The 27,789-nt window shown below is 47.7% G+C and overlaps 1 protein-coding gene across 2 annotated transcripts in view; it reads right to left on the bottom strand.

Annotated features, from left to right (window-relative positions):
• UGGT1 (UDP-glucose glycoprotein glucosyltransferase 1) overlaps positions 1-27,789 on the bottom strand; it is an 849,443-nt gene that overhangs the window by 553,744 nt on the left and 267,910 nt on the right. For both annotated transcript variants that reach the window (XM_086943802.1, XM_086943803.1), the window contains exon 15: positions 12,917-13,002. In XM_086943802.1, coding sequence (XP_086799928.1) covers positions 12,917-13,002 — 86 coding nt within the window. The remainder of the gene's footprint in view (positions 1-12,916; positions 13,003-27,789) is intronic.

Here is a 27,789-nt window from a genome sequence, read left to right as displayed (position 1 = left end):
CACCAGATGTATGCAGGATGCCATCATGCCCATGACCTCGCTCGCTGTCCTCACTGTCAGAGCTCGCCCCTTCTGGTAGAGGCGCGTCTCCTTCAGTAGGGCCAGTGTCCTCTTCTCGCTGGGGAACACCTTGCTCTGTATGGTGTTTATCTGTGCTCCTAGGAAGATTTTTACTTGTTCTGGTTCCATGGAGGATTTCCCCCAGTGAATGGAGAATCCCAGGCCCACCAGCATATCTGTCACTCGTTGTGTGTGCTCCTTGCATGTCCTGTGCGAACTTGCCTTTATTAGCCAGTCGTCTAGGTAAGGGTTTACATGGATCCCTTCCCTCCTTTGGTGCGCGACCACTGCTGCCAGGCACTTTGTGAAGACCCTTGGCGCGGATTTTAGTCCGAATGCTAGGGCTGTGAACTGGTAGTGATCTTTGTTGATGGTAAATCTTAGCAGATGTTTGCGCCGCTTGTTCATTGGGATGTGTAGGTAGGCATCCTTGAGGTCTATGGTTGCCATGAAGTCTCCGTCTCTTATCTGAGGAATGACCTCTTGTAGAGACGTCATCTTGAACTTTTGTGTTTTTATGAACTTGTTGAGGAACCTTAGGTCTAGGATGGGCCTCAGTGTTTCGTCCACCTTTGGTACCAGGAAGTATGTTGAGTACACTCCCTTGTTCCTTTCTCGGTATGGTACTGGTTCGATGGCCTCCTTTTCGAGGAATCCCTTCGCTTTCTTTTGAAGTAGCTCTAGGTCTATTCCCGACTTCGTCCTCCCTTTTGGTTTCCTGTTTGGCGGCGTCTTTTCCAGTTCTATGCAGTATCCGAACTGTATAATGTTGAGTATCCATTTGTCTGTGGGTATTTTCTTCCACTCCCTGAAGAAATGTCTTAGCCTGCCTCCTACCGGCGTTAAATGTTTGTCGATGCGCTGACCGTGTAATCCTGTTTTGGTCTTGTTGTGCTCCACCCCGGGAGGCTTTCTGCGGGGGGGGGGGGCACGTATTGTGTGACGGAGTCACTTAGAGATGGGCTGTTGGCCCCCCTCTTTTATTTTGTCCGCGTCCGTTGCCTCTCCCGCGAAAGGACTGGCCCCTTTGCTGGTGTTGCCAAGTTTGTTTTTGGTGTCCCTGCTGTGTTTGGTTGTCCCCATGGTGTGACTGTTGGAATGTCTGGTGCGACATTCCTGGCTGGTTTTCCCCTCTTCCGTTCGGTCTCCGTGACGGGGTACCCCTCTTGGCTCCCCTGAATTGTAAGGCCCCCATGGACCTTGCAGTTCCGTACTCTTTTTTGAGCTGGGTGAGTTTTTCATCCACCGGTGCCCCAAACAGTGTCTCCCCATTGAAAGGGGAGCTTAGGATGTTGTGTTGTACCTCCGGTTTGAAGCCGGAGATCCTGAGCCAGGCGTGTCCTCTCAGTGATGCCCAACATCATCAGTCTGCTGGACGTGTCAGCTCCATCCAAGGCTGTTTTGAGGCACAAATTTGCCACATTTTTCCCCTCTTCCACTAGGTGTGAGGCTCTTTGCTGGTACTCGTCAGGGAGGTGCTTGAGTAGCTGCCCGATCTCGTCCAGAATTTGGTATTGGTGCCTGTTCTTCTCACTTCTCACCCCTGAGGCGAAAAGCCGGGGGCTCTCCTTGCTATCCCTTTCTTTCCTGGCAATTTATTGATAATATTGAATTGTTTGCAGCAATATTTTTAAAAGTGTGTATATATTTTAATCAGCCCGTTTTTAGCTGCTAACACACACTATCTCCTCGCGGCAAGATTGTCATTGGCCCGAGGCCCCCCGAGGACTTTGCCTGACCGGTGCAGCCGATTTTAGGGCTGACGCCGGCAGGTTAGAACGGTCGCCATCTTGGGGAGGAAGAAAGGAAGAGGTAGCGGTCCAGTTGTTGGACGCTACCCGAGTGTAAAAGGTATTTAAATCGCGCCCTCCCGCCCAACCTCAGATTTACTACTTCTCACCCCTGAGGCGAAAAGCCGGGGGCTCTCCTTGCTATCCCTTTCTTTCCTGGCAATTTATTGATAATATTGAATTGTTTGCAGCAATATTTTTAAAAGTGTGTATATATTTTAATCAGCCCTTTTTTAGCTGCTAACACACACCATCTCCTCGCGGCAAGATTGTCATTGGCCCGAGGCCCCCCGAGGACTTTGCCTGACCGGTGCAGCCGATTTTAGGGCTGACGCCGGCAGGTTAGAACGGTCGCCATCTTGGGGAGGAAGAAAGGAAGAGGTAGCGGTCCAGTTGTTAGGACGCTCCTACCCCCCCCCCCCACTGGATATAAGGATGACATCTTCCCGTCCGCGCAGCGGGCGCGCCGGCGGCGCGCCGAAGGCGCGCCAAAGGCGAGCCCGTCTGCGCCCGTCCGCGGCAGTCCGGGGCATGGGGCCAGAACCCCTGCTCATTCCACCCCACTTGCCATAACTAATAAGACTCATATTAGGTACACTGTCAATGACTTGCTTGCCATACGCCCCAAGACTAATGAGAACTGCTGCCACACTATGTCTGTAGACTCTCCAACGATGCACTGCGCGTCCTGCCATTTCACGATCAAGAAGGAAAAGGATGATAAGCCAATAGGGAAGACCTTGAAAATGTCACTACTTAACTGTAGATCCCTCAAAAAACACAGATCAGAAATACATGATCTTGTGTTAGATGGGGATCTCGATGTACTTTTTTTAACCGAGACATGGCTGGACACAGCCTCGACTCCAGAAACCTTGGAGGCGGTCCCGGTAGGATACAGCCTGCTCAGAATCGATAGAGAAAAACAGATAGGAGGAGGACTGGCCATAGTGCATAAGCGCGACCTACACTGTACCCTAGAGAAAGCTACTCTGCCGAACAGTGAGAGTGGGTTTTTTTCCATAAAGATTAGTCCTAAATGTAACATCAATGGACTTCTAGTATACAGACCTCCGGGTAAATCTTCACAATTTGCCACTCAGTCGATAGAACTAATAACGCAACATGCACTCCGACATAAGAAATTTCTCATTCTGGGAGACCTTAATTTTCATTTTGAAGATCTCAAATGTAGAGAGGCACAGGCCGTGATAGAGGCTTTGAATTCATTGTCACTAACACTGCAATCACGATCTCCATCCCATCAACTTGGCCATCTTTTAGACCCTGTGTTTGCTAACTGGGAAGACCTCAAAATGAATACTCCGTTGCAGATCACATGGTCCGATCACTTTGTCATCCCCTTTGAGGTGCTAACTGTTCTACAGGAATGCAGCAAGATTAATTCTAATGTGCCCAATTCTAAATCCGTGAAACGCAGAGATTGGAAGAACTTTACAGAAGAAAAGTTTAAATCTGCCCTTGGGAGAGAATCCCCCCCCTCCAACGATACCCTGGCTAAGGCATGGGAAGACTATGAAAAATGGATGTCCAGGGCTCTGGACACAGTAGCACCATGGACATTTAAACCCCCTGTCAGAAAGACTCAAACGGCTCCATGGTTCTCCAAAGAACTTAAGGAAGCTAAGGCCAAATGTAAAAACATTGAACGAGGATGGAGAAAAAACTATGATCCAGAGGACAAATTAAAATATAAAAATGAATTAAAAATCTATCATAAACTTATTAGAGCAGCTAAAGGTGTGCATTTTAAAGAACGTATTGAAAATGCAAAAAATCCTACTAAGGAACTTTTTTCAATATACAAAGAGCTCACGGTGCCTACCAGACTTGAGGCTCTAGACACATACTCTAATGAGCTATGTGATGAGATTGCAGATTTTTTTGTGAAAAAAGTAGACTTAATACACGCTACTTTCACAGACAGCCCACATGACCGTCACTCAATAGTGAGAAAAGTTCCCGACACCAAGCCCCAATTGACAAGCTTCTCAGTCCCTAAGAGATCTGACCTGCTTCTGATTATGAGAGGAATACATTCTGGATCCCCTCTGGATGTAATCTCCCCTAATCGATGCACGGGAGTCCTTGATGGCATGATCGAGCAGATTGAACAGCTTATCGCTCTCTCTTTCCAGGAGTGCCATGTGCTGGAGGCCTGGAAAACCGCACAAACTTATCCACGCCCTAGTCACGCCGCACCTGGACTATGGTTATACCCCGGAAAAAGAAAGCGAACATTCATATTTCTCAACTGCAAAACCTCCGTCCAATCCCCCGCTCAGCAGAGGTTGTCAGAAACTTGGGAATAATGATTGATGCGGAGCTTTCCTTCAAGCAACAAATTAGCAAAATCACTGGAAAATGCTTTGGAATATTAAAAACCCTCCGCAAAGTTCTCGACCTGCTCCCCTTTGGTGCCAGGAAGAAACTTATCCACGCCCTAGTCACGCCGCACCTGGACTATGGTTATACCCCTGAAAAAGAAAGCGAACATTCATATTTCTCAACTGCAAAACCTCCGTCCGATATCCCTCCTCCCCTTCTGTGGGAAAGTTGTGGAGAAGGTGGTGAATAAGCAACTTATGCAATTCATCGAAGAGAACTCTTGCCTCCACTCAACCCAGTCAGGTTTTAGAGCAGGTTATTCAACCGAATCTGCGGTCCTCTTTTCCACAGAACGCCTGAGACAACTTGTTGACGGAGGGCAGACAGCAGCGTTGGTGTTATTAGACCTCAGTGCAGCATTCGATACCGTGCTGCACTCAACGCTGCTGTCACGCCTCTCAGACATGGGAATAGAGGGCCTAGCCCTGGAATGGATAAGATCCTTCTTGGAAAATAGGAGTTTTCAGGTACATTGCCCTCCCTATAAGTCATTCCCCCGCAAGCTGAGGCATGGGGTTCCACAAGGCTCAAGTCTGAGCCCCACGCTGTTTAATATTTATATGGAGCCCTTGGCACATATTGTGGAATCCTATGGTGTAGATATCGTCACATACGCTGACGATACCCAATTGATAATTCAACTTGCTAATAACCAGCCTGAGGAAGCCATTAATTTTTCCAATTGTATGCGAGCAGTGGCTGGGTGGATGAACAACAACTGCCTTCGCCTAAATGGCGAAAAAACCGAACTGCTAGTGGTCGGTAAGTCTCTCTCTACCTGGTCGCAGGACTGGTGGCCAACGGAATTAGGGCCAATCCCCCGCTCAGCAGAGGTTGTCAGAAACTTGGGAATAATGATTGATGCAGAGCTTTCCTTCAAGCAACAAATTAGCAAAATCACTGGAAAATGCTTTGGAATATTAAAAACCCTCCGCAAAGTTCTCGACCTGCTCCCCTTTGGTGCCAGGAAGAAACTTATCCACGCCCTAGTCACGCCGCACCTGGACTATGGCAACGCCCTTTTCCTTGGCCTGAGCAAAAAAGGCATTCAACAACTTCAGTGTGTCCAAAATGCCGCCGCCCGCTTGGTACTGAACCTTCCACGTAGGGCATCCGGTACCACGGCATTGCGTAAACTTCATTGGCTCCCCATTTTGGAGCGTATCAAATTTAAGGCACTATGCATGGCTCATCGTATTGCCCAGGGAAAAGGCCCAAATTACCTGCAAAGACTCCTTATCACCCATCGCCCTATCCGAAATCTTAGATCTGCTGGAGTGATGTTATTCAAACTCCCCCGTGTTCACAGGTCCAGAATGGGAGGTAGCTCCTTCCGTTTCTTGGCTAGCAAACACTGGAATAGCCTCCCCTTGAATCTTCGGATGGAGCCCTCCGAAACAAGATTCAGACAAAATCTAAAAACTCATCTCTTTCCCAAGTAAATAGCTTCCTGATACATTCTAGGATTTTAGTGTAACTTGGTTTTAGCCTCATCTGGGAGCAGTAGTTTTTCAGCGTGGGGACACACCGTCTTAGGTGTAACCAGGCGCTTAAGAAATGGTCTTATTATTATTATTATTTTTGTTCAGCAGCGTGTTTGAATTCAGAAGGCGCCAGTGCATTGCGGCATTCCTTTCAATCTTTCTTCCAGTTAGGTCCATCCTCCTGCTTTTCTTGTCAGGCGGCGGCCCTGATGTCGTTGGCACATTCGCCCTTTTCCTGGCGGTTGCCGCAATAATGGAGTCTGCCGTGACCAACCCTTGGATGTAGGGAGGGTCCTTGGACGAGTGTTTGTACTTCTTCTCCGTCCTGGGTGTGACGGATCTGCATGTTGCTGGTTCCTTGAACGCCTCTCTCCCATGGGCCATTACACTCCCCAGCATGGGTAGGTACTGGCTCCTAGTTTGCGTGGAGAGCCGTGTTTCTAAGAAGAAGTCTGCTTTTGGCTTATCCTCATCGAGTTTGCCCCCAAAGGCTGTTGCCGCGTTCTTGACGACCATATTGTACACTCCAATGTCATCTGGCGGCAAAGGCCTCGAAGGGTACGTGTCCACAGCCTCTTCTGGGCTCTCGGTGTCGAGGTCCTGCCACTCCAGGTCCTGTGTCCCCAAGGATGTGGAGCAGAGGACTCTCCTCTTGATAGTCGTCACCCTCCTCCTCGAAGTGGAAGGCTTCTTCCTCCGGATTTTCCTGGAAATCGGGACTTTGACGGTCCTTCGCCGCCTCCACAGGTCTCAGCTTTGCTGTGGCTGTGGATCGGGCTCAGGGAAGTCTGGTTCTTGTCGGGCTGTGTGATCGGGCTCCGGCGGGAGCGTCGATAAAGCAAACCACAAATCGCTGGATGGTGCTCGTTTGCACAGGGTGGTCACTCCTTGACCACAAGGGAGATTCTGCAGTCTTCTATCTTCAGAAGAACGTCGAAGGAAATGGGGTGGTTACGCCCTTTCCCTTTGTCCAGTTTCGCGCCAGCGCTGGGGCTGGAGTGCCCCAGCAACTGGTTTGAACCGGGCTATGCATGGGACACCTTGTGTGCCCCAGGCAGTGTCTCATTTCATTCAGCCATCCCTGCCCCAATACACTATGGCCTGTCTGGGGTGGTGCTAGCACCTCCCAAGACAGGAAACCTATTGTCCAAGCCTCCCTTGTTGGAAGGTCTCCCAGCAGCAGGAGGTCAGACTTGTGTCTGTGGCAGCAGCATCCATTTTGAGATGCTGAGGCTCTGGTTAACCTTAACCGGGTTTACTAGGAACAACATGTCCTCTCCCTCTAAAAGGTTGGAATGCTACCCCCGTCGCCAGAACTGGCGAGGGGGTAGTATTCCAAAGAGTATGACACCTTACACAACATGTTTTGATAAAGCCAAACCAAAGTAAGTATTGAACCGTGAGGATGATAATGAACTTAAGAGTATATGGTATGGCTATATCATAGACCAACTATAAGGACATGGTTCCGAAAGCGGCAGACAGGTTCCGCTCATGCTAGAGCCTCATCTCACATAAAACCAAGCACTCTGCCTCCAGGATTGTTAAGGCCTGCCATAGGAGTGACTTATGGGTATATATGTGTCTATATGTAAAGATACGATTCAGAAAAGGGGGTGGTGATGAACAGAGTGTCTGAATTAAGCAGACCACTCTTACCCAGTCCAAAGATCAGGGCTTGATCCATCACCGTTATTTATCTCACTGCACCATCCCAGCTCAGAACCTGGCTATATGCAAATCAGTCTGTCCCTGGCCCAGTGCATCATGGGAACAGGGCAGACTAAACTACCAAGCCAATTCTTCACCAGAAAGGAGACAAGCTACCGGGGACCGGTTTCTGGCATTTCAGCCGTCTTCGGCCCGGCTTGCTTGAATCCTGATAGTGAAGTGAGAAAGGGACTCATGTCTGAGTATACCCTGCCACACCTATAGTGGCCAAAAACGATTCAGAAAAGGGGGTGGTGATGAACAGAGTGTCTGAATTAAGCAGACCACTCTTACCCAGTCCAAAGATCAGGGCTTGATCCATCACCGTTATTTATCTCACTGCACCATCCCAGCTCAGAACCTGGCTATATGCAAATCAGTCTGTCCCAGGCCCAGTGCATCATGGGAACAGGGCAGACTAAACTACCAAGCCAATTCTTCACCAGAAAGGAGACAAGCTACCGGGGACCGGTTTCTGGCATTTCAGCCGTCTTCGGCCCGGCTTGCTTGAATCCTGATGGTGCAGTGAGAAAGGGACTCATGTCTGAGTATACCCTGCCACACCTATAGTGGCCAAAAACGATTCAGAAAAGGGGGTGGTGATGAACAGAGTGTCTGAATTAATAAGACCACTCTTACTCAGTCCAAAGATCAGGGCATGATCCATCACCGTTATTTATCTCACTGCACCATCCCAGCTCAGAACCTGGCTATATGCAAATCAGTCTGTCCCTGGCCCAGTGCATCATGGGAACAGGGCAGACTAAACTACCAAGCCAATTCTTCACCAGAAAGGAGACAAGCTACCGGGGACCGGTTTCTGGCATTTCAGCCGTCTTCGGCCCGGCTTGCTTGAATCCTGATGGTGCAGTGAGAAAGGGACTCATGTCTGAGTATACCCTGCCACACCTATAGTGGCCAAAGACGATTCAGAAAAGGGGGTGGTGATGAACAGAGTGTCTGAATTAAGCAGACCACTCTTACCCAGTCCAAAGATCAGGGCTTGATCCATCACCGTTATTTATCTCACTGCACCATCCCAGCTCAGAACCTGGCTATATGCAAATCAGTCTGTCCCTGGCCCAGTGCATCATGGGAACAGGGCAGACTAAACTACCTAAGCGTGGAAGGGTATACTCAGATGTGAGTCCCTTGCTCATTGCACCATCAGGATTCAAGCAAGCCGGGCCGACGACGGCTGAAATGCCAGAAACCGGTCCCCGGAAGCTTGTTTCCTTCCCAGTGTAAGAATTGGCTTGGTAGTTTGGTTTGCCCTGTTCCCATCATGCACTGGGACAGGAACAGACTAATTTGCATATAGCCAGGTTCTGAACTGGGATGGTGCAGTGAGCTAAAAAACGGTGTTGGATCTAGCCCTGATCTCTTGACTGGGTTAGAGTATTCTGCTTAATTCAGAAACTCTGTCCATCACCACCCCTTGTTGTTAAATATATGTAAAGATAGGCATAGGGATACTACACCTAAGCAAGGGGTGATTACACGACCTTGCCCCAGCTGAGTGATCAGCCAGTTGTGTCAATGTGAATAGCCAGCCAGGGGTGGCAAAATACATGCTGCAGCCCCTGGTAGGCCTTGGATGCACCTATGCCCTGGGTACCTAAGGTACACTGTACAGGGGCTCATAAGGTGACCCAATTCCCAATTGGTGATGTACCTAAAGTACATGTATGAATTTAGAGAGAGAACAGCTGGGCTGTGGGTCTGATTAGCAGGCCCACAGCCACATTAAGTCGAAAACCAGTTAAGCAAAAAGTGGGGTGACCATAGGAAAGCAGACCCTACTCTCCTACAAGAACAACCTCTTCATGTACAGGAGTACCATCTACCATCAAGTACAGGCCACCTCTATGGGGAGTACTTTTGCGCCGAGTCTGGCAGCACTTTACATGGCTCATTTCGAGTCCCTTTACATCTTCATGGACTGCAACCGTTTCCAAGAAAATATCCTTATGTGGAAACGGTACATCTATGATATCATCATCATCTGGAAAGGCACGGAGGAGAGCTGTTCTACCTTCCATGACTGGATTAACGGTCTAAACCCCTACCTAAGTTTCACCAAAACACAATCAAGCACGGAACTCCCCTTCCTTGCCTTATTGATAACACAGGAAAATGGACACTTGCATACCAGGACGTACAAGAAGGAAACCAACTGTAACAGCCTCCTCTCCTTCGAGACACCCCACCCCAAGGCCCTGAAAGAAAGCTTACCATATGGCCAGTTTTTGAGGATCAATTGCAGCTCCATCGCCAGCTTTGATTCGCATGCAACTACTCTTACCTCTAACCTGAGAGAGAGGAATTGCCCGGTGAATGTTATACATATGGCCAGAAAAAGAGCCAGAAACAACAACCGCAAGGGCCTACTGGAAACCAAGGAACACCAGAGTGATGACGTCATGACCTGTGTGACTACCTTCACCCCCCTGTCCAACCAAGTCAAGAACAAGTACACAAACCTGTCACAAAGACAATATTTAGAACCCACCCTGCCGAATACGGAGACTTAGGAGAAAAAATGTTTTGTATTACTCCACGTTGATACAATATATTAGAGTTAAAGACATCTTTAAAGATAATCAGTATTGTTTCCTTAAATCAAACATAAAAGACTTCAGGTAGTATTATAAATATGCAATTTAGTTTCAAATAGAATGCAAATCCATTGGCCACGTCCTTAACAAACGACACCATACTATGCTTTATCGAGTTAGTGGTTTTATCGAACATCTCGCATCATGTCATGACATACTTCAAGCCACTTTTCATAGGAAGACTGTATTATTCTCCTCTAGCTTCGAGTCTATTACCTCAAGACATTGATTGCCCTTCATTATTTTGCCACACTGATTCAATCTTCTTTACGAGGAAGGTACTTTTAGTCTACTCTGTCTCTCAATCTATAAGCTTTAAAGTAATTAACATTACCCTACCTTCATCACCTTTGTGTGTATGGATACACAGACACTCCTGTACACTACAAATTCAGGCCTATGTCCAGAGATTCTGAGTAACAGCATGTTACATCTTAACCATCACACATGATGATTTAATGATGCCTCTATACTTGTAGATCAGTCAATGCACATTGTACCATCATTGCTGACTGCATATCCCGACTAAAGCCTCTTTCTTCACCACAAAATCTTGGCTTGTACCATAATATCAAACTATCAGTTGCCTCCTGGTACCACCAGGAATTGACCTCACGCGAGCTGATAGAGAACAGTCCAGTGGCGGGCACAAAAAGGCTGGGAAGCCTGTCGGCCTTGGTGGCTCTGCTGGAAAGGACACGACTGATAACCCCAATGTAGCCACAGAAGGAGCGAAAGGGAGTGTGAGGCTGACGTGGGGCTATGATGAGCCCCACGACCGGGGGGGTGACCCAACTCTCCTTGAAGCACTGAGTCAGCTTTGTTGCTTGCCAAAAAGGAGAGTTCTATTGAAGGGCTTGTCTATACGAAGTGCCTGCATTTCTCTAAAAAATTCAGATATCAGCCAGGCACGGCGGCGAAGTGTCACCGATTAAGCAAAGGTCATGCCGCCCAGCAAGTCTGCTGTGTCCAGCCCATATCTGATCGAGAACCTTTCTGTGTCTGTGCCATGGGCAATAGCCTGATTCAGGATAGCTTGGCCCTCCTCAGAGACCAGGGACAGCACTTGTGCAACCGAGTCCCACACAATGTGGCTATATTGGCACAAGAGGCACACAGTGTTCACCAACTGCAGTGCAAGGCTGATGGAAGAGAAAATAATCTTCCAAAAGGTATGCAGCCTCTTGGATTAACTGTCCAGTAGAGTGGTAGGGAATGGGCAGAGATTCCCTCTGGATGTGGAGGTCTGCACCACCAGGCTCTATGGAATAGGGTGCTGGGTGAAGACAGCAGTGTCCCAGGGAGAGGGGCAGTGGCGAGGTGCAATCCTCCTGTGCACGAGAGTTCTTATGCAGGGCCTGGCCAATGCCCGAATAGGACATTGGAGAGTTCTTGATTAAAGGGTAGTAAGGGTTCTCTGTGATGAAGAACCTCTGTCAGGACATTCGTTTTTCATTCCACGTGAGACAACTGGAGGCTGAGGACCTCGGTTGACCTCTCTACCACCATAGCAGCAAATTCTTCCTCCTCTATAGCCACACTAGGAGGAGAGACCAGACCAGTGTCTAGTGAAGTATTCAGGTCACTGGAGCCTGCCAGCTCCTACCAGTCATCATCAAGTTGGGCCAAAGGGTCTTTATGGGGGTCAGGGTATCTGTAAGAATCCTCAAATCTTCCTCCGCAAAAGTCACCACAGGGCCTGCCAAATAATGGAGGCACTGTTTCCAACTCGGACAGAGGTTGGGATCCAGTCAGTGTCTACGTCAAACTATGCTGGTCCGGCTCAGTGTCAGAGTTGGGAATGACTATGGGTTTGGCGGCGCAGGAAACCACACCAAAGGACCGAACCTCAGCAAACGTCATGGAATTACGTCCAGCTCTGATCCGGGAATTGATCCAGAGGGTCCAGCAGGCATTGAGGGCAAACCTTTGAGCAGAAGTCCAGGCAGTGCACCTCCCAGACCCATGGGGTCCAAACATGCCCAGGTTCAGACTCCACACATGGAATGTGGGGCCTTGACTTGTAGTGTCGTTCCTACACCTCGTCAGATGACTTGGACCAGTTAAGGCGAAGAGAGAATCGACTTCAGACTTCATATGTTGGTGAGACGTAACAGATGACGACTGACAGGAGTGACTCATTGCGGGACTGGGAACTTCCACGCAAACAAGAGAGCGGTACAGAGACTTCGATGTCAGCCCACCAGGAGCTTAGTTATCAACTTCCAAATCACCTTCACATTCATGGTGTAGCAGTTGCGACTGTTCCTGGAGTTGTGGTCAGACTCCAGGCACCACAGGTAAACAAGATGTGGGGCCGGCAAAGACATTTGCCTGTCACAGGAACCACAGGGTTTAAACACTTGTAGCTTTTTAGGGGACACCCATAGCACACTGGGAACAGAAATGCTCAAAAAAAGACTAGAACATTATGAAAAAGGGGCTAAGATATGACCCAGGTACCTCTTCAAGATCCACGCTATTTGGGCGGAAAGAAAGGAACTTGTATCAGCACGCTGGGGTGGTACCTATATGGGTATTACAAATGCCACATCCGCTGTGAACAAAGATAGAGCTGTTTAACTCAACCTAAGGCATGCAGAGGTACTGCTCAAGATGTTCCGAATTCAGTCTGAAGCCGTGTGGGATATTCCAAGGTGAGGAATATGCAGCTAGAAGGCCCTATCAGATAAATTAAATGAATGAATAAAAATATGCAAGTGCCTGATAGGGACAAACAAGTATATTAGTGAGCACAAAAAAAGTGAACGGACATGAGAATAATCAAACAGCAAATTTACAATAAGCAAATGGAAAAAGGAAAAACAAATAGACAGATACTTACCGCAGAGGCATGTGGTTACTTAAGAACATTTCTGCCACATTTATCAAATCAGCTGTGCTCTCATGGACTGGGTCAATGAGGAGAACCTATAACAAACCAACAGGTACCATTTAAAAATAACACTCTTGTATCCTCATAATGTCACTTGCAGAGGATTCTGATTACTCACAGTCAAACTTTAAATGGTCAATGTGATACTCCTTAAGTCAAAATGGCTACTTTATTTCAGACTAGCATAGTAAGACAAATCACATTTTGGAACGAGATATCTTCTACACACCATAATGATCAATTAAGGAATATTTAGAATCGGAGTAGTAAATCTTCAAAGTGTACGCTTATGTCAACATAAAGGCATGTTCAATTCAAAATCATTATTAGTCACATTACTGCCTCTCTCACTTAGGTTTCAAAAGTTTTTTTGTTCTATTTGTTTAAGAAGGAACTCCTGTCAGAATGATACTTTATATCAAATAGAGAATCAACAGTGTCAAAACAGTGCCTCATGCTGGAAGGTTTCCAGTGTTATTCAGACAAGTCTTTAGTTAGACTTGCATCTGTCTCCATTTGCTTCACAACAATGGCTTTACAAGAACCTGTAAGGCACCTACAGACAAAGTCATGCTTCCCTCTACTAACAATTCAGAGCCAGGAAGAGACAGCTGATAGAAAGGTACTCCAGTCCAACTGCTTCACAGCTCCAGTTGACACAATATGATCTTTTGTGTTTGCAAAGACAAGTTTGCTTTTGTAAATTTTGAGTAAGAGCTTGAGTTGCTTGTGATATAATTCACTACTCCATGTCTACAAGAATAAACTTTACTTCAAGAAAAAAAAATGTTATCCTTGATCACCACGCAAAAAAAGAAAAAAAACAATCTGCCTAACTGGCTGTATAGACAGCTTAGGCAATACTTTGTGTCTGCCGATATATAGGCACACCAGTGTCCTTCAATTTGAAAGCATTTCTAGAGTAGAATTTTCAGTCGAACATACATTACTGTAATTGATCTGATTTTATTGCATCATTAAAAATGAGAAAGAGACATAATGTTGCATTCTAAGGACACACTTTTTTTTTACTTGATTGCTACAGGCATGTACTTGCAAACTTCCACGGGTGGGGTGCTAAACATTTTCCACAGATAAAATCCTTATGTCTGATGTATAAGATTCATTACTAAATAATCAGCATGGCAATACCTTTTTTCAAACAAACTTGCTCAATGGAAATGAAGAACATTGGAACCACCTATAAAACTGGAACTCTTTAGCCATTATAGAGAGTCCATAAGTATGTTAAAGAAAGTCTCTTCATTTTTACCTTTGGCTCTTAAAATGACTGGATATTTGTTAGGGAACCCAACAGGGTACAGGTTGGAGGTAGACTCATCACTTTCTGAATAACCCTGGTGCACATTTACACTTTCTTTTCTGATAGTCTATCTAACCGCAGATTCCTCACCTTTAGAAAATACCCAAGTGCCAGACTTTATCCTGAAGACTGAAACAGTACTGCCTCAGCAAGTTGATAGCAGGCACCATGTGGTTCTGTTTGACCTCGTGCTGCTCCAGAAGTGCCACATGGTGCATCGAAATTGGTTTCTTTCTGAATAAATGAATGAATGACTGGATTTTTAAAGCAAGCGGCTAAACAGCAGTGTCAGGGTGCTGATGCTACTACAGGTCCAGTGTGGAGTGTTATAAACAGAATAAATGGGCTTTTAACAATTTCCGAAAGGAAGTTTCATTCAGCATATTTCTTCATTGAAGAGGGAGTTGGTTCCAAATCACAACAAAAAGAAGGAGCTGCCCACTCTCTTTTTCTTGATCCGCGGAAGCACTAGTTACTGTGCACCTCTCGAGCGCAAGGCCCTTGAAGGGTAATATTCTCGAATACTGGCTGTAGGAAGCAGGCTCTGTATAGGATATCACTAGGTGGTAATGCCGTGCAGAGAGTCCAGGGGTTCTCCCAAAGTATACAGGGCTTAATGCAAAAACCCAAAGTGCTCTATTGGTGGTAGTATGGGGAAGCAGCCTTAGGCCTAACACAGAGGAGTGTAAGACTTTTATTGCACACACATGATCAATAAAATACACACAACTTAAGAAGGACATCCACACCAATTTTATAAAATTATAATTTGTTTGTACTCTTTTTAAAGACCCAGTTAAGCATGTTTTTAACGTAAAATATTTTTCACTTTCAAAAATCGACACTTTGAAACTTTTTTCACACTGTCCAATATTGTCCTATGGGGAAAACCATATTATGGTTAAACAGGTGAGTATTGAACTTACAATTTCAGTCTTTGGAGCCAAAAGGTAGCAAAGGGCCAGGTAGGTACCAAAACTGCACCACCAGCGGCACAGGGGCAGCCAGGTGCAGAGGTCAAAATCGGAGTACGACCCTATGCTTTCCACTAGAGAAAGGGGGTGCCTGGAGCCACACTGCTTGAAGGTAAGTAAATCAGTTGCAAGGGCCATATTTCTGGGGGTTAGCACAAGCACGGGGCGAGGGCACAAAGCAGCACTAAACAGACACAAGCAGCAGCACGGGGAGGCTGGGTGCAGGGTGCAAATTCGAAGCCAGACGCCCAATGCTTTTCAATGAGGATTTTCCTGACGGCAAAGAGGCTGCAGGCGAGGAACCAGAGGGGGCAGCAGGAATACCAATGACTTTGGGGTAAGTTGGGTTGTGGGGAGTCGTAGGGGTTTAAGGTGCAGGGGTGCCTATGGACATCGGAATCAATCTTCTTACTGGAGTGGGTTGGGGGAGCCTCTGGATTCAGACTGCCGGCGTTGTCGTGGAGGGCAGGAGAAGTCAGCCAACGCTGGGCACAAGGTCAGGACCGCCCGGGAGACTTCACTGCACAGGTGAGCCACTCAGACATGGGCTGTGGGCATCGGGTGAAGAGTGGACTGGAGAAGTGGATACCCCGGGATCCGGAGTCTTTTGAGTCGGTTTCTTCTGGACAAGTCCGCTGTCCTCAGGAGATTGGAGTCTATATTGAAGTTGTGCTGCAAGACAGGACGCAGGCTTCGTCGAAGCTGGAGGCAAGCCAGTAGGGCTAGGGCCAAGGCAGTTGTCTTCTGGCTTCTGATGTAAAATGTCTTCTTTCTTAGCTCTTCAAAGATAAGTGGTCCAGGTCTGAGCGAGCCACCTAAATGCTAACTTTAGGAGGCGTTTTAGGTAAGTAGCAGGTAGGGCCAATGGGCACCTCACCTGGGGTGACTACCCCCTCAATTATACCACCCTCCCGTGGAAGAGGGGATACACCTAGCCCTGATTGGAGGGGTCCCCCATCCTCAAGATGGCAGGGACTGAAAAGTGTGCTTCACCTCGTTTCCCCCCGCCTTAGAGTTGGGGTTTGCACAGGTGGGCACACCACCTATCTTTTTGAATTGTCCAGACGGTTTTCCTGCCCAAAATGGGGGGTGTAAACCAGGGGCTGCCATCTGCTGCTAGCAGCAGAGGCTAAGAGTTGCATTTCGAAGGTGGCAACCCTTTGAAGCTTCCCTCTCGAGCACTGGCAAATCCTGGGGGAGGAAATTTGTCACCTCTACCCAGATGTGCATTTTTCCTGGTCCCAAAAAACAGATGCTCTCCATCCAGGGTTCCAGAAAAATGTCTGTGTGTGGTAGGCTGCCTAAAGCCAGTCAGTGCCCACACCTGGGCTGGTGGTTTTTCCAGGCCACCTCTGAGGTTCCCTCTGAGTACATGTTTTAATAAATCTCACACTGGCATCAATGTGGATTTATTTCAAGGAGCCGTTTGGTACCAAACATTCCTGGGTTCAGTGAAGCTATCAGGGTGCTGTGGAACTCGAGTTGTCAAGTCCCCAGCCCATGTACTCCCTATGGCTTCCCTGGCACTTACAATACTAGGGAATATACCCTACTTCTGTAGGGGCAGATCTGCTCATGCAGATATGCCAACACCTGGGATACAATGCACCCTGCCTCAGTGCTGGTAAGGCCTGCTAAAGGGTGACTTACATATATCTAAGGCAGTGCTAGCTGGAATGGCACACAGGCAGGGTGCCAGGTCGACCTCGTCCTTATTTCACCTCACAGGGACATGCAAGCTGCAGGGGTAGTGGCATGGTCGTAGTGAGGGGGCACTTATGGTGGGGGTAAGATGTCCCAATTGTGAGCATGTTTTTAGGGAAAGAACACTGGCACTGTGTGAGAAAGTTGCTCTATATATACTGCTGGACTATAATGAAGTACTGTGTGTATAGAGTCCACCAACCCCAGAGGAATAACAGAGGCTAAAGTCAGAACTGACCTTACTCTCCAAAGTAGTAGCTTGGTCGAGCAGTAAGGCAGTACCAGAGGACAGTGTACAGCATTTGTTGTACACACTCAATCAGCAAAAGGTTTCACACACTCAAGGACTGAACGCCAGGCCAATTGTTTTTATATCCACAGATATAGTTGTTCTATTTTTAGAACCAACAGTTATAAAAATATACTTTTCTCGTTAGGAGTACTCTCATGTAATTACTTTGCAAAGGAGCAATAAAGTTTGTGCACACAATGAATACAGTATTGGTAGTAAGCAACACAATCCTAAAACACAGTATAGCATTGAGCTCTATGGGTTTTCTACATTTAAGTACAGTTGATTACTATGCAGATCACTATGGTAGTTCCAGGACTAGATCCTAGATTCAGTCCTGGGGTCTAAGCTGAAACCAGATTAGCAAAAACGTTTTAGTTACTGTAGTGAATTTTCATGAATGTAAAGATGTTTTAAAAGTTCAAACTTTGAAACTTTTCAATGAAAATCTGACAATGATATTCAATGGGAGAAAATTCAGAATGCAGGTAAAGTACGATCGCGTTACTTTTGTAATCCAGCACTGGTCTCCTAGGGCTAGCACAGGGGTCTTAACTTAGAACAAGTTGGTAATTGCGTTTCAGTAGTTCGTAGGATTTTTAAAGAATATTTCAAGTTTTCAAAAGTAGACACTTAGAAGAAATTTCCTAGAAAAGCAGACAATGGGTTCCTATGGAGAAAATACAGATTACTTGTAAACCCGGCTGGGATTACTTTTGCGGTTCAGTACAGGGCTGAAAAGTACAGTACTGGCTTCTCCCCTGATCACAGGTGAGTACTTCGGAATTCGGACGTTGGCTGATTATATATGAATATTTTCCGTTTTCAAAACTTCAAACAGAGACTCTCCAGGGGTGACCAGCACTTCGAGAGGTAAGTTGGAATCTTGGAGCACAGGTAGTACCCCAAAGGGAGGCACAGGGGGCTGTAGGGCGCCTGGTGCAGGGGTGTCTTTGGGTGTCGAAAAGTATTAACCTCGGCTGGTCGCGGTTGGGGTGGCCCCTGGTTCTGAGTCTGCAGGCGTCAGCTGGTTCGTCAAGGAGGGTCTTTGGGCACTGGACTTCGGGTCCCAGTCGCCGGGGGGGGGGACGTCCTCATGGTCTTGGTTCAGTTGGGCCCGGCCCGGCGGATGCAGAGTGGGCTGGTCCAGAGCTTCCTGGGTGGCACCAGGTGGGTTGTTGCAGCAGATCCTCGGCTGATGGGAGTCCCAGTCTTCAAGAGGGTCAAGGCAGGCAGGTCCTCCGGGTGTCCCAAGGTTGCTGTCCGCAGGAGTCGCCGGGATTAAGCAGGAGCAGGTTCCAGTATGGACAGGCCGGTAGGGTTGGGGTCAAGTCAGTTGTTGTCGTCCTGTTAGCAGCTGCACAGCGGGTCTTCTTCTTGATCTTCTTTCTTCTTTTCGTATCGGGATCTAAGGAAGGAAGGTTCAGGGAGCCCCTAAATACTGAATTTAGGGGCGTTACAGGTAGGGCAAAGACAGGGACCAATGGGTCCCTGTCCTGGGGTGAGTACACCCCCTAGTCTGCTCCTCTCCTGTGGGAGGGGGGCAGGAGCCTAGCTGGGATTGGGCAGGGCTCTCCATCTACGAGATGGTCGGAGCCCGGGGTCGTGCTTCACCTCATCTTCCCCACCTGAGGGGTGGGGTTGGCACACCCCCCGTCCTGACGTAGTTTTTCCCGCCAGTCTTCCCACCAGAGTGGGGGTTAGAACTGGTGGGGGCCAGTTGCTGGGTACAGCAAATGGTCTGGAGAAGCTCACAGAGGCGGCATGCCTTTGAAGCTTCCCCCTGCCCATACTGCGGGAGGAGACCTAGCACCTCACCCAGGATGTGCATTGCTGCAGGCCCAGGAGAGTGGTGGGCTCTCCACCCAAGGATCCAGCTACATGTCTGCTGTGTAGCAGCCACTGTAGCCACTCAGCCCAGACGTGGATTGTAGGGTTAGGATTTCAGAGGGCATCTCTAAGATGCCCTCTGGTGCATTTTACATTAAATCCCACACTAGCATCAGTGCGGGTTTAATGTGCTGAGAAGTTTGGTACCAAACTTGTCAGTCTTCAGTATAACCATTATGGTGCTGTGGAGTTCGTAATGACAACCTCCCAGCACCATATACTCTTAATGGCATCACTGCACTTACAGTGCCCAGGAATGGCCCTGGGTACTGTAGGAGCACAGGGCTCATGCACCTGTGCCCACACCTCTGGCATAGGGCACCCAGCTAGAGGAGTGACTGAAGTATGCTAGGGCAGTGGGTTCTGTGGTCATGGCACACAGGGATGTGTGCCATGTCGACTCTTGGTTTAGTTCTGTACTTAGGCACTCAGCCTGCAAAGGCAGTGTGTGGGTGCCAGGGTACAGGGCCCCTGAGGGTGGCACAATAAGTGCTGCAGCCCTCAGGGGTCTTCTCTGGTCACCATGCCCTGGGTACCTAGGGTACTATTTACTAGGGGCTGACAGGTGGCCAGAGATGCCAATTGGGATTTTAGTTTCAGCACAGTTTTAGGGAAGGAACACAGGCCCTGGGTACCTGGTTGGCAGGAACCCAGGGCACACTCAGTCAGAGCACATCAGCAGTTCATAAAAAAGTGGGGGCATATCAAGGCAAGAAAGATGGCACTCTCTCACACACTGAGAACCTGGACAGCAGGGACCCAGTACTCTACAGACAAAATTGCATCAAAAGCAAAGCAAGTGGGGATTGGGGGCTTGGGGAGTGCAACAGAACCCCATTTTCTCATACTGGCATAAATATATTTAGATCCTGCTCTATGACAAGCTCGGTTAGCAATCATTAGGGCTTTAAACTGGATTCTTTTGATCATTGGTAACCAGAGCAGCTGCTTTCGAAACCAAGACAAGGAAGTCCATCTTGTGGGTTTGTACAAGCAAATGACTGCAGTATTCTGTACAACTTAGAGCAGATGTACAAGATAATCCAGTAGACCCAAGTAGAGACTGTTGAAATACTGTAACCTGGAGGGAATCAGCGATTGGACTACTATTCGGCTGAACTCCAGCGCCCAGACGGATCAGCCTTGCTGTTCAAGCAGTAGTGCTTCATACACCAGTGTACAGATGCCCATGTCGCAGCCTGACAGATGTCAAGAACAGGCACTCGGTGTGCCTAGTCAGTGGCAGCAGTCTTGGCCCTGGTGGAATGAGCCTTCAACCTTTCTATGGGCTGCTTCTTGACCATGCATAGAAGATCTTAATGGAGAGGACGATCCACCTTGACTAAGTTTTCTTTGGTATTGCCTTGTCTTTATTTGCCTCGGAGAATCAAACAAAGATTGGATTGTCTACTGTAAGAAACTGGCTCTATATATACTACACCAAAATCAGGTACAGTGTGTATAAAGTCCAAGTGTCACCAGAGATAGGCAGAGGTTAAAGTTAGACAGAACCTTACTCTCTAATAGTGGTAGCTTGGTTGAGCAGCAAGGCAGTTTTAGAGGACAGGGTAAGCATTAGATGGACACACTCCGTCAGCAAATGAATTCACACACTCAAGAAATGAACTCTAGGCAAATTGTTTTTGTAAAAAAATATACGGTTGTTTATTTTTTAGAACCAAGCAGGCCTGGCACCAGTGAGCATTAAAAAAACTTTTCAGTAATAAGTTACTGGATATAGAACAGTTTGAAAATGCAATAGAAAATTGTACTTTGCTTGGTTTACAGGGGAGCAGTAGTATGCAACACTTAGCAAATGCAGTACATTGAAATGAATACGCTTTTTCAGTAAATTACAGGTAAGTTTGTTTTTACGTTACTTTTCTAACTCAGTGCTGGATACCTAGATTCAGCACCTGGACATTTCTTGCAGACAGGTGAGTAAACACTTTTTGATTATTTGAGCGATTTTTAAGTAATATTTTTAGATTTCAAAACTCCACACTTCGAAACTTTTTGGACAAAAAGTGTCAAAGTTATCCTATGGCAGGTAAACAGGTTAATGGTTCACAGGTAAGTAAATGACTGTGGGAGTTAAGGTTCTGGGGTTAGACTCGGGGCTCCCCCAGGGTCAGAGATTGCACCCTCAGCGGCACTATGGCGGCCGGGTTCAGAGTGTTGAGGCCCAATGTTATCCTATGGAGAATAGGGGGTCTCCGGTTGGTGGCTGCTGGCAAGCAGGCCACGATGTTGTGGGACCAAAGCTCCTAGGGTTTAGCTCAGGGCAAGTTGGGGACCAAAGTAGTACCAAAGTTGCACCCTCAGCGGCACTAGGGCGGCCATGTGCAGGGTGCTGTTTTGAGGTTGGATGCCCTGCTGTTTTCAATGGAGAACCTCCGGTACAAAGAAACACTGCAGGCTCGGGACGAGGATTTTCTGGGTGCGACCACCACTTCGAGGGGTAAGTTGAGATGTCGGGGTTGGTTAGGCACCGTTTGTTTGGGCACACAAGGCCATGGGGCGTTGGGTGCAGGGGTGCCTTGGGACATCAGATTTTCTTACCCGCTCTGGTCGCGGTAGGGGGTCCTCTGGATTGAGGCTGCAGGGATCATCTGGAGGCTTGAGGCAGGTCAGGGGTCACCGGATCTCGGGTCAGGATCACTGGGGTGACCTCTTCGTGGTGTTTTTCTGCTCTGGCCGGGTTAGGCCTGTGCAGAGTGGGCTGGATTTGCAGTCTCTGGCTGGAACCAGTAGCTGCAGTTTGAACAAGTCCAGTGTTCACAGGAGACTGCACTGAGAAAGCCTGAGCTTACTCATGCGAAAAACCAAAGTTAAAGTGACCAGAAACACAGTTTTCAGAGTATAATGTGGACTGCTGTGCATTTCTTCAAATGCTGTGCACGAAAGAAGGGACTATCTAATTAAGATCCCACTGTGGTATCAAAAATAGTTTGGGAAGAAACATTAAATAAGTCAAACCTATTATAAACTTCATCACACCAGTTGATTTTAACAAGGAAGGTTGGTCGGGTAAAAGTAAATAGGATCCACAAATCATGTTTACCAGTGCCCACTGAAAGTCTTTGCGGGGCCAAGAGATGAAACAAGACATCCAACAGTTTGACCTGTGCAGATGCCACACAAGGCATTAAAATGTACCCAGCATCAGGGGGCAGACCGACTTTGTAGAGGGAAGACCCAGGGTGACATATACAAAGTCTATAAGCAGATCAAACTCAGTCAACTTCTGCCACTCAATCTCCATAACTGGCGGTGCAGATTGCACAGGTTTGGGTGGAAGGCCCTGCCCTGCAAAAGAAGATCCCCTTGAAGCGGTAAACTGATCAGGCTCATGCCCAGAAATTCCAGGTATCACACTTGCTTGACCAAATCTAGAACCAATAGGAGGACTTGGGCCCAGTCGTTTAGTACTCTGGTCAGGGTAAGCAGAGGAAGAAAGTCATTGAGGAGTCCCATGCTCCATTCAATCCAGAATGTGTATCCGCAGCAGCAGCCGGCAACATATAAATATAGTGAGGCGCAATGTCCAAAAATCTCAATATATGCATGTTGCCTTTGCCGGAAGGTCTGGCTGTGGTCTCTCTTTCCTCCTGGCGCTCTAAACTGTTGGCGGGGAATATGTAAGAAGGGGGAGGACTTCCTCTTTTGTACAGCGCAAAACCAGCCAATCCTGGAACTGCAGCGGGTTGGAGTAGGCTAACCCAGTGGTCATTTTGAGGCTGGGGCCTTAGGCATCAATCCGTCAGCTGTTTTTCAGCCTTGGAATTGCAAGCTCTGAAGTGCGCATATGAGATTAGCCGGCTGTAAACAGACGGCCAATCTCACATGCGAGAACTGGCAAGGGCTGAAGCAATAGTGTAATTGCACTAATCCGCAACCCCCCTGCCCTCGCGCTGTAACAGCGCCAGCCTGGGACACATAAATAAAATTAAACTTTTTACCATTTATTCATGTGTGTCTCTGCTGTGCTCGCAGCAGGAGGGAGACACTCCTCTGCCATAATGGAGGAGCCACCACTGTGTATCCGAGAGAGAGCCTTCATGGAAACTTCAGCCATGAAAGGTTTGACACTGCATATTCTCAGCAGTGACGAATGTATCTAGCCAGGATTCTCACAATTACTGGAAGATGCCCTGTGTCACCTCAGTGTGCAAGCCAGTCAGGTGCCATCAACTGAGTTTGTCCGTTCTGGCATTCAAAGATCCCGCCAGGTGCTTCACAACCAGGGAATTGTCTGAATAATCCAGTCAGCTCCTGGCACAGGATCTAAGACCCCACCCTGCCCTGCTTATTTGACCACATGACAGTGGTATAGTCTTCGACAACCTGACTGAGCATCCCTTTGTTGGACAGTAAAAAGGCTTTTAGCGCCAGGCGAATGCCTGCAATTCTAACAGAGTAATGTGGAGACAGGTCTCCGCCTAAGAATAGAATCCTCTTATGTCAATATCTCCCCTTTGAATGCCTCATCCCAGCAGCAACACATCTGTCACCATTATCAGCTCTGTGTGGGATAGACAGAGGGGTCTGCCACTGGTCCAAGTGAGGATGTCGTCACTGCAAATCTTATGCAGTCTCCTTCTGTGCGGAAACGGCTAATTTTGTACGGTCACCCCGAGTTTTTAAACTGATGCTGCTTGTTTTTCGACTCAGTAGTGCACTGCTGCCAGTTAGCCACACCTCACTGCCAGTGGCCTGACCCTAAAAGTGTAAGTTGAATTGGCTATACCCACTCAGAATAGCTATCTTACCTGTACGTGCCTAGTAAATGGTACTCTGGCACCCAATGCATGTACATTAGAGGGGTATTCCAGGGCTTGCAGCACTGATTGTGTCACCCTGGAGGTCCCCCAGTAAAGCAAGCCCCCCAGTATGCCACTGGTAGAGCAGTTGTGCACTTCCAGCCCAAACTAAAAGCAATCTATTTTAAACAACAAGGGGACCCCAATTGGTATCAGCGAGGGACCTCGGGGAGCTTAATCATATAAACACAACATTGGTCCCTGGCAGGGAGATGAATGAGTGAAAATAAATATAGACTCAATCAGTACTATATTGATGAAGACGTACCCAGCCGGGCAGAGGTCTTCAAAGTTTATATTTCAGTCAAAAATGCAAAAACAAGACAAAATAACACCTTCAACAAATCACGTGCGTGGGGCACAAGCCTGTACCCAACCACGACCATACACAGACAAAAACATACACAAAGGGCTTGTAAGGCAAAATCAACAGTCTCTGTAAGGTTCCAATTTTGGACAGAGAATTACTTGTGGGTACCATTACATAGTTTTGTATTGAGAGTTCCACATGTATATGGTACACAGTAGGTCGACGACGTTTCGGACCCCCTTGCTAAATATTGGGGTCCATCATCAGGACAAAGCAATGGTTGCCTTTTTAGTTATTAGCCTCTTTAGCCAGAAACAACACTATGCAGGCTCATATAAGAGCGCGCCGGCGGTTGGCTTAATCGGGAGCTTAATCGGGATCCGGGAATATGAATTTTCAGAGTTTCAAATTAGATTTATTCATGGGTCCAGGGGCGGGAGAGGATTAATGTCTTGTTCCGCTGTACCTTAAAAACCGGATAATACCGGGAGCGCCGCGTCGCGCTGGGTTTCTGGAACCAGGGGGGGCCGGATCAGTCGGCAATGCTTGACTGTTGATTTTGCCTTACAAGCCCTTTGTGTATGTTTTTGTCTGTGTATGGTTGTGGCTGGGTACAGGCTTGTGCCCCACGCACGTGATTTGTTGAAGGTGTTATTTTGTCTTGTTTTTGCATTTTTGACTGAAATATAAACTTTGAAGACCTCTGCCCGGCTGGGTACGTCTTCAACAATATAGTACTGATTGAGTCTATATTTATTTTCACTCATTCATCTCCCTGCCAGGGACCAAACTAAAAGCAATGGCAAAGCCACCACTTCCCCTGGATGTGTGTCGACTCTAAGACATATGTAATAGGCTGGGCGTGAACTTTTCATGTGCATACAGTAAAACACATGAAACAACAGTTTTACTGTAGAAAGACTTGGACGACGAATTGGCGAGTACAGGGTTACACACTGAACCCCTCAGCAGTGATAACTCAGAAAAGGTAGGAACAAGATGGGCACTACAAAGTACCAAACAACGTGCTACATTAAGCCCAACTTGTATCTCAAGTAGACATTTAAATAACCTATTGCAGTGTGCAGCTTTAGTGAAGCTGCCACTTTGCTGCCTTAAAAACTCCTGTGCCTACCTGGGTACACAAGGTACCTGGTCATGAGACAGCTTTTTGCCTTCCTGGAGAGACGTGCCAATGAATCTCAGGAAGGAGACCAATGAGGGGTGGCAGGCCGGGGAGGTGTCACCTCCCCACTGCAGGAAGCCACTTAAGTGTTATCCCCAAAAGGCAGGCTTCAAAGGTGAAGCGTGGGCCACCAAGGGGAGGGCTGTCCCATTATTGAGGTAAACAGGCTGGCACAGGAAGCAGAGGGGGAAACAAGTTGCCAAGCTGGTTTCCAGAGGGACATTCAGCCCTGAGATAGCCACACCCCAGGGGTGGACTAAGGATGTCTGTACACCAGGAGAGTGGTCTCACCATCTTAGAAGTAGGCAGAATGGTGCATCCTGGGATAGCCAGATGCCACACACCACAGGAAGTGGTCACTATGTGGGAGGGAACCTAGTAGCCCATGGGCTACCAACCGCATCCTGCCCGAGGGCATTTTGCAAGAGTTTGCTGGTCACCCCCTAGCACCCATACCTCAGATCTCAACCGTCTTGAGAGAAGGACCGAAGAAAGACTGCCCTGCTGCACCGAGGGACCAGCAAAAAGAAGCATCACTGACTAGGAGTGCACCTTCTGCACCTGGTGGGTAGTGAAGAGAGAGTGACTGTGCCTTCTGTGTCCTGCTCAAGGAGAAGCTGTCTCCAGAGCCCAGTTAAGCCAAGAGAGCTCCAAGGGCCAGCTGACTGGCCTCCTGTTTGCGGCACAAGGAAACAACAGCTGAAGAAGCCCGCTGGAACATGTTGGTAGCCCAAAGTCTTCAAGCCACTACCACCACCGCCATGCAGCACTGAGAAGCAAGACCTGACGCACAGAGTTTCAACAGAGTTTGCTGAGCCAGGGAGTGGTGTCGGAAAGTTGATGGGATCCTCAGAAGGCGAGTTATGGACTTAGGAAGGATTGGCCTGTGACCACAACAACAGGCGACTGGTAGTCCCATGGGACCTGGACTTTGACCAGTCCGGAGAAGAGAACTTCGTGGGACGTCATCCCTGCTGCCAGGACCCCTTCGCAATCTTCGTGGGCCGAGGAATTCCTACGGAAAAACTCCTGTTGATCACCAGGCATCCATAGCATCTTTAGCAACCTTTATCCTTGCTTCAGGACCACTCCATAAGAATCCATTGCAACAAGGTTAAAGAACCTGGAACTGCTGAAGTACTGCTTCGTCTGTGAAAGTAACTGCTCTTGAGAATCTTGCAGGTCTGTCTGACTAGCTCCCTGCCAGAGTTGGTTGCCCCGAGTACTTCTAATCAACTGCGTGGACACTTACTGAAGTTTTCCTTGAAAAAGCGAGTGTCAAATTTGTTGACTTTGACAAGGCTTGTACACTTTGCGTAACATTGCTTTGATTTATTATTGCTTGTAAAACCTACATCTCCGAACCCCTCTGGTGGATTTTTTTCATTCTAGTGTTTAACCTACTATACAAATAGAGTCTATTTTTATAAATTGGTGTTGGATTTCTTTATTTGGGGTTGCGTCGAATTCTTCTGCAATTGTTTTGGTGCTGTTTAAATGCTTAACACTTGTTCTTCTGTCTAAGGCTTGCTGCTCAGTGCCACATCTACCCAGGATTGAGCTGAGGGTTAAGAGACAAAACATAAGGGTCCTAAAGGGTTTGGTATGTGTTTTACATATAATACACCCCATTTCCTCACACATCTGAAACCTGGTTGGAATCTGACAGGGTCTCCTGGTGGTGGGCATACTAAGACTTCAGAATCGACAGCAGAGCCACCTAGCATAGTTGACGAGCAGGATGCCAAGAGGCGCTGAAGCTCAAGAAGACCCATCAGCTTGATGGGTCTTCTTGAGCAGAGTTTTGATGCAGCGCCTGTATCTGACTTTGATCACATACATGCGTGACACATGAACACACGTAGATTTTACACACACATGATGAATCCACATGTGGAAAGTGCACAGTGATGTTAAATTTATCACGTTTACTGGAGCCTCGACAGAGTTAAATACGTGATATACGTCATGCAAACACAGATGCAATACACTTTGCAAGTACACAGGCCTATGACGACTGGTAAAACAGGTGTATGCGACACTGCCTGGGCGACAAGGGGTACTCTTAAAGTACACGTTTCTTTGCACAGACTGACCATGAGCTCCGTGCCGTCCTGGTGAAATGAACAGAGGGTGTGACAAGGAGGGCTGTCCCGCAGAACTACGCGGTTTTTTCCACATGGATTTAGAGAACTCCGGGCTTTGGCATTGAATGCGCTGAGGTTTAGGTGAAAACGTGTGGTTTACCCTACTTTCTCAGAGACACTTGGAGGAAGGTACTGGGGGCAGACCCTAGACTCTGTTTTCAAACTATATGTG

The sequence above is a fragment of the Lissotriton vulgaris genome, chromosome 11, assembly GCF_964263255.1.
Source record: "Lissotriton vulgaris chromosome 11, aLisVul1.2, whole genome shotgun sequence".
Classification (NCBI taxonomy): Eukaryota; Metazoa; Chordata; class Amphibia; order Caudata; family Salamandridae; genus Lissotriton; species Lissotriton vulgaris.
Note: the sequence above shows the minus strand (reverse complement) of the source record. Positions and strands in the feature narration are given on the sequence as shown.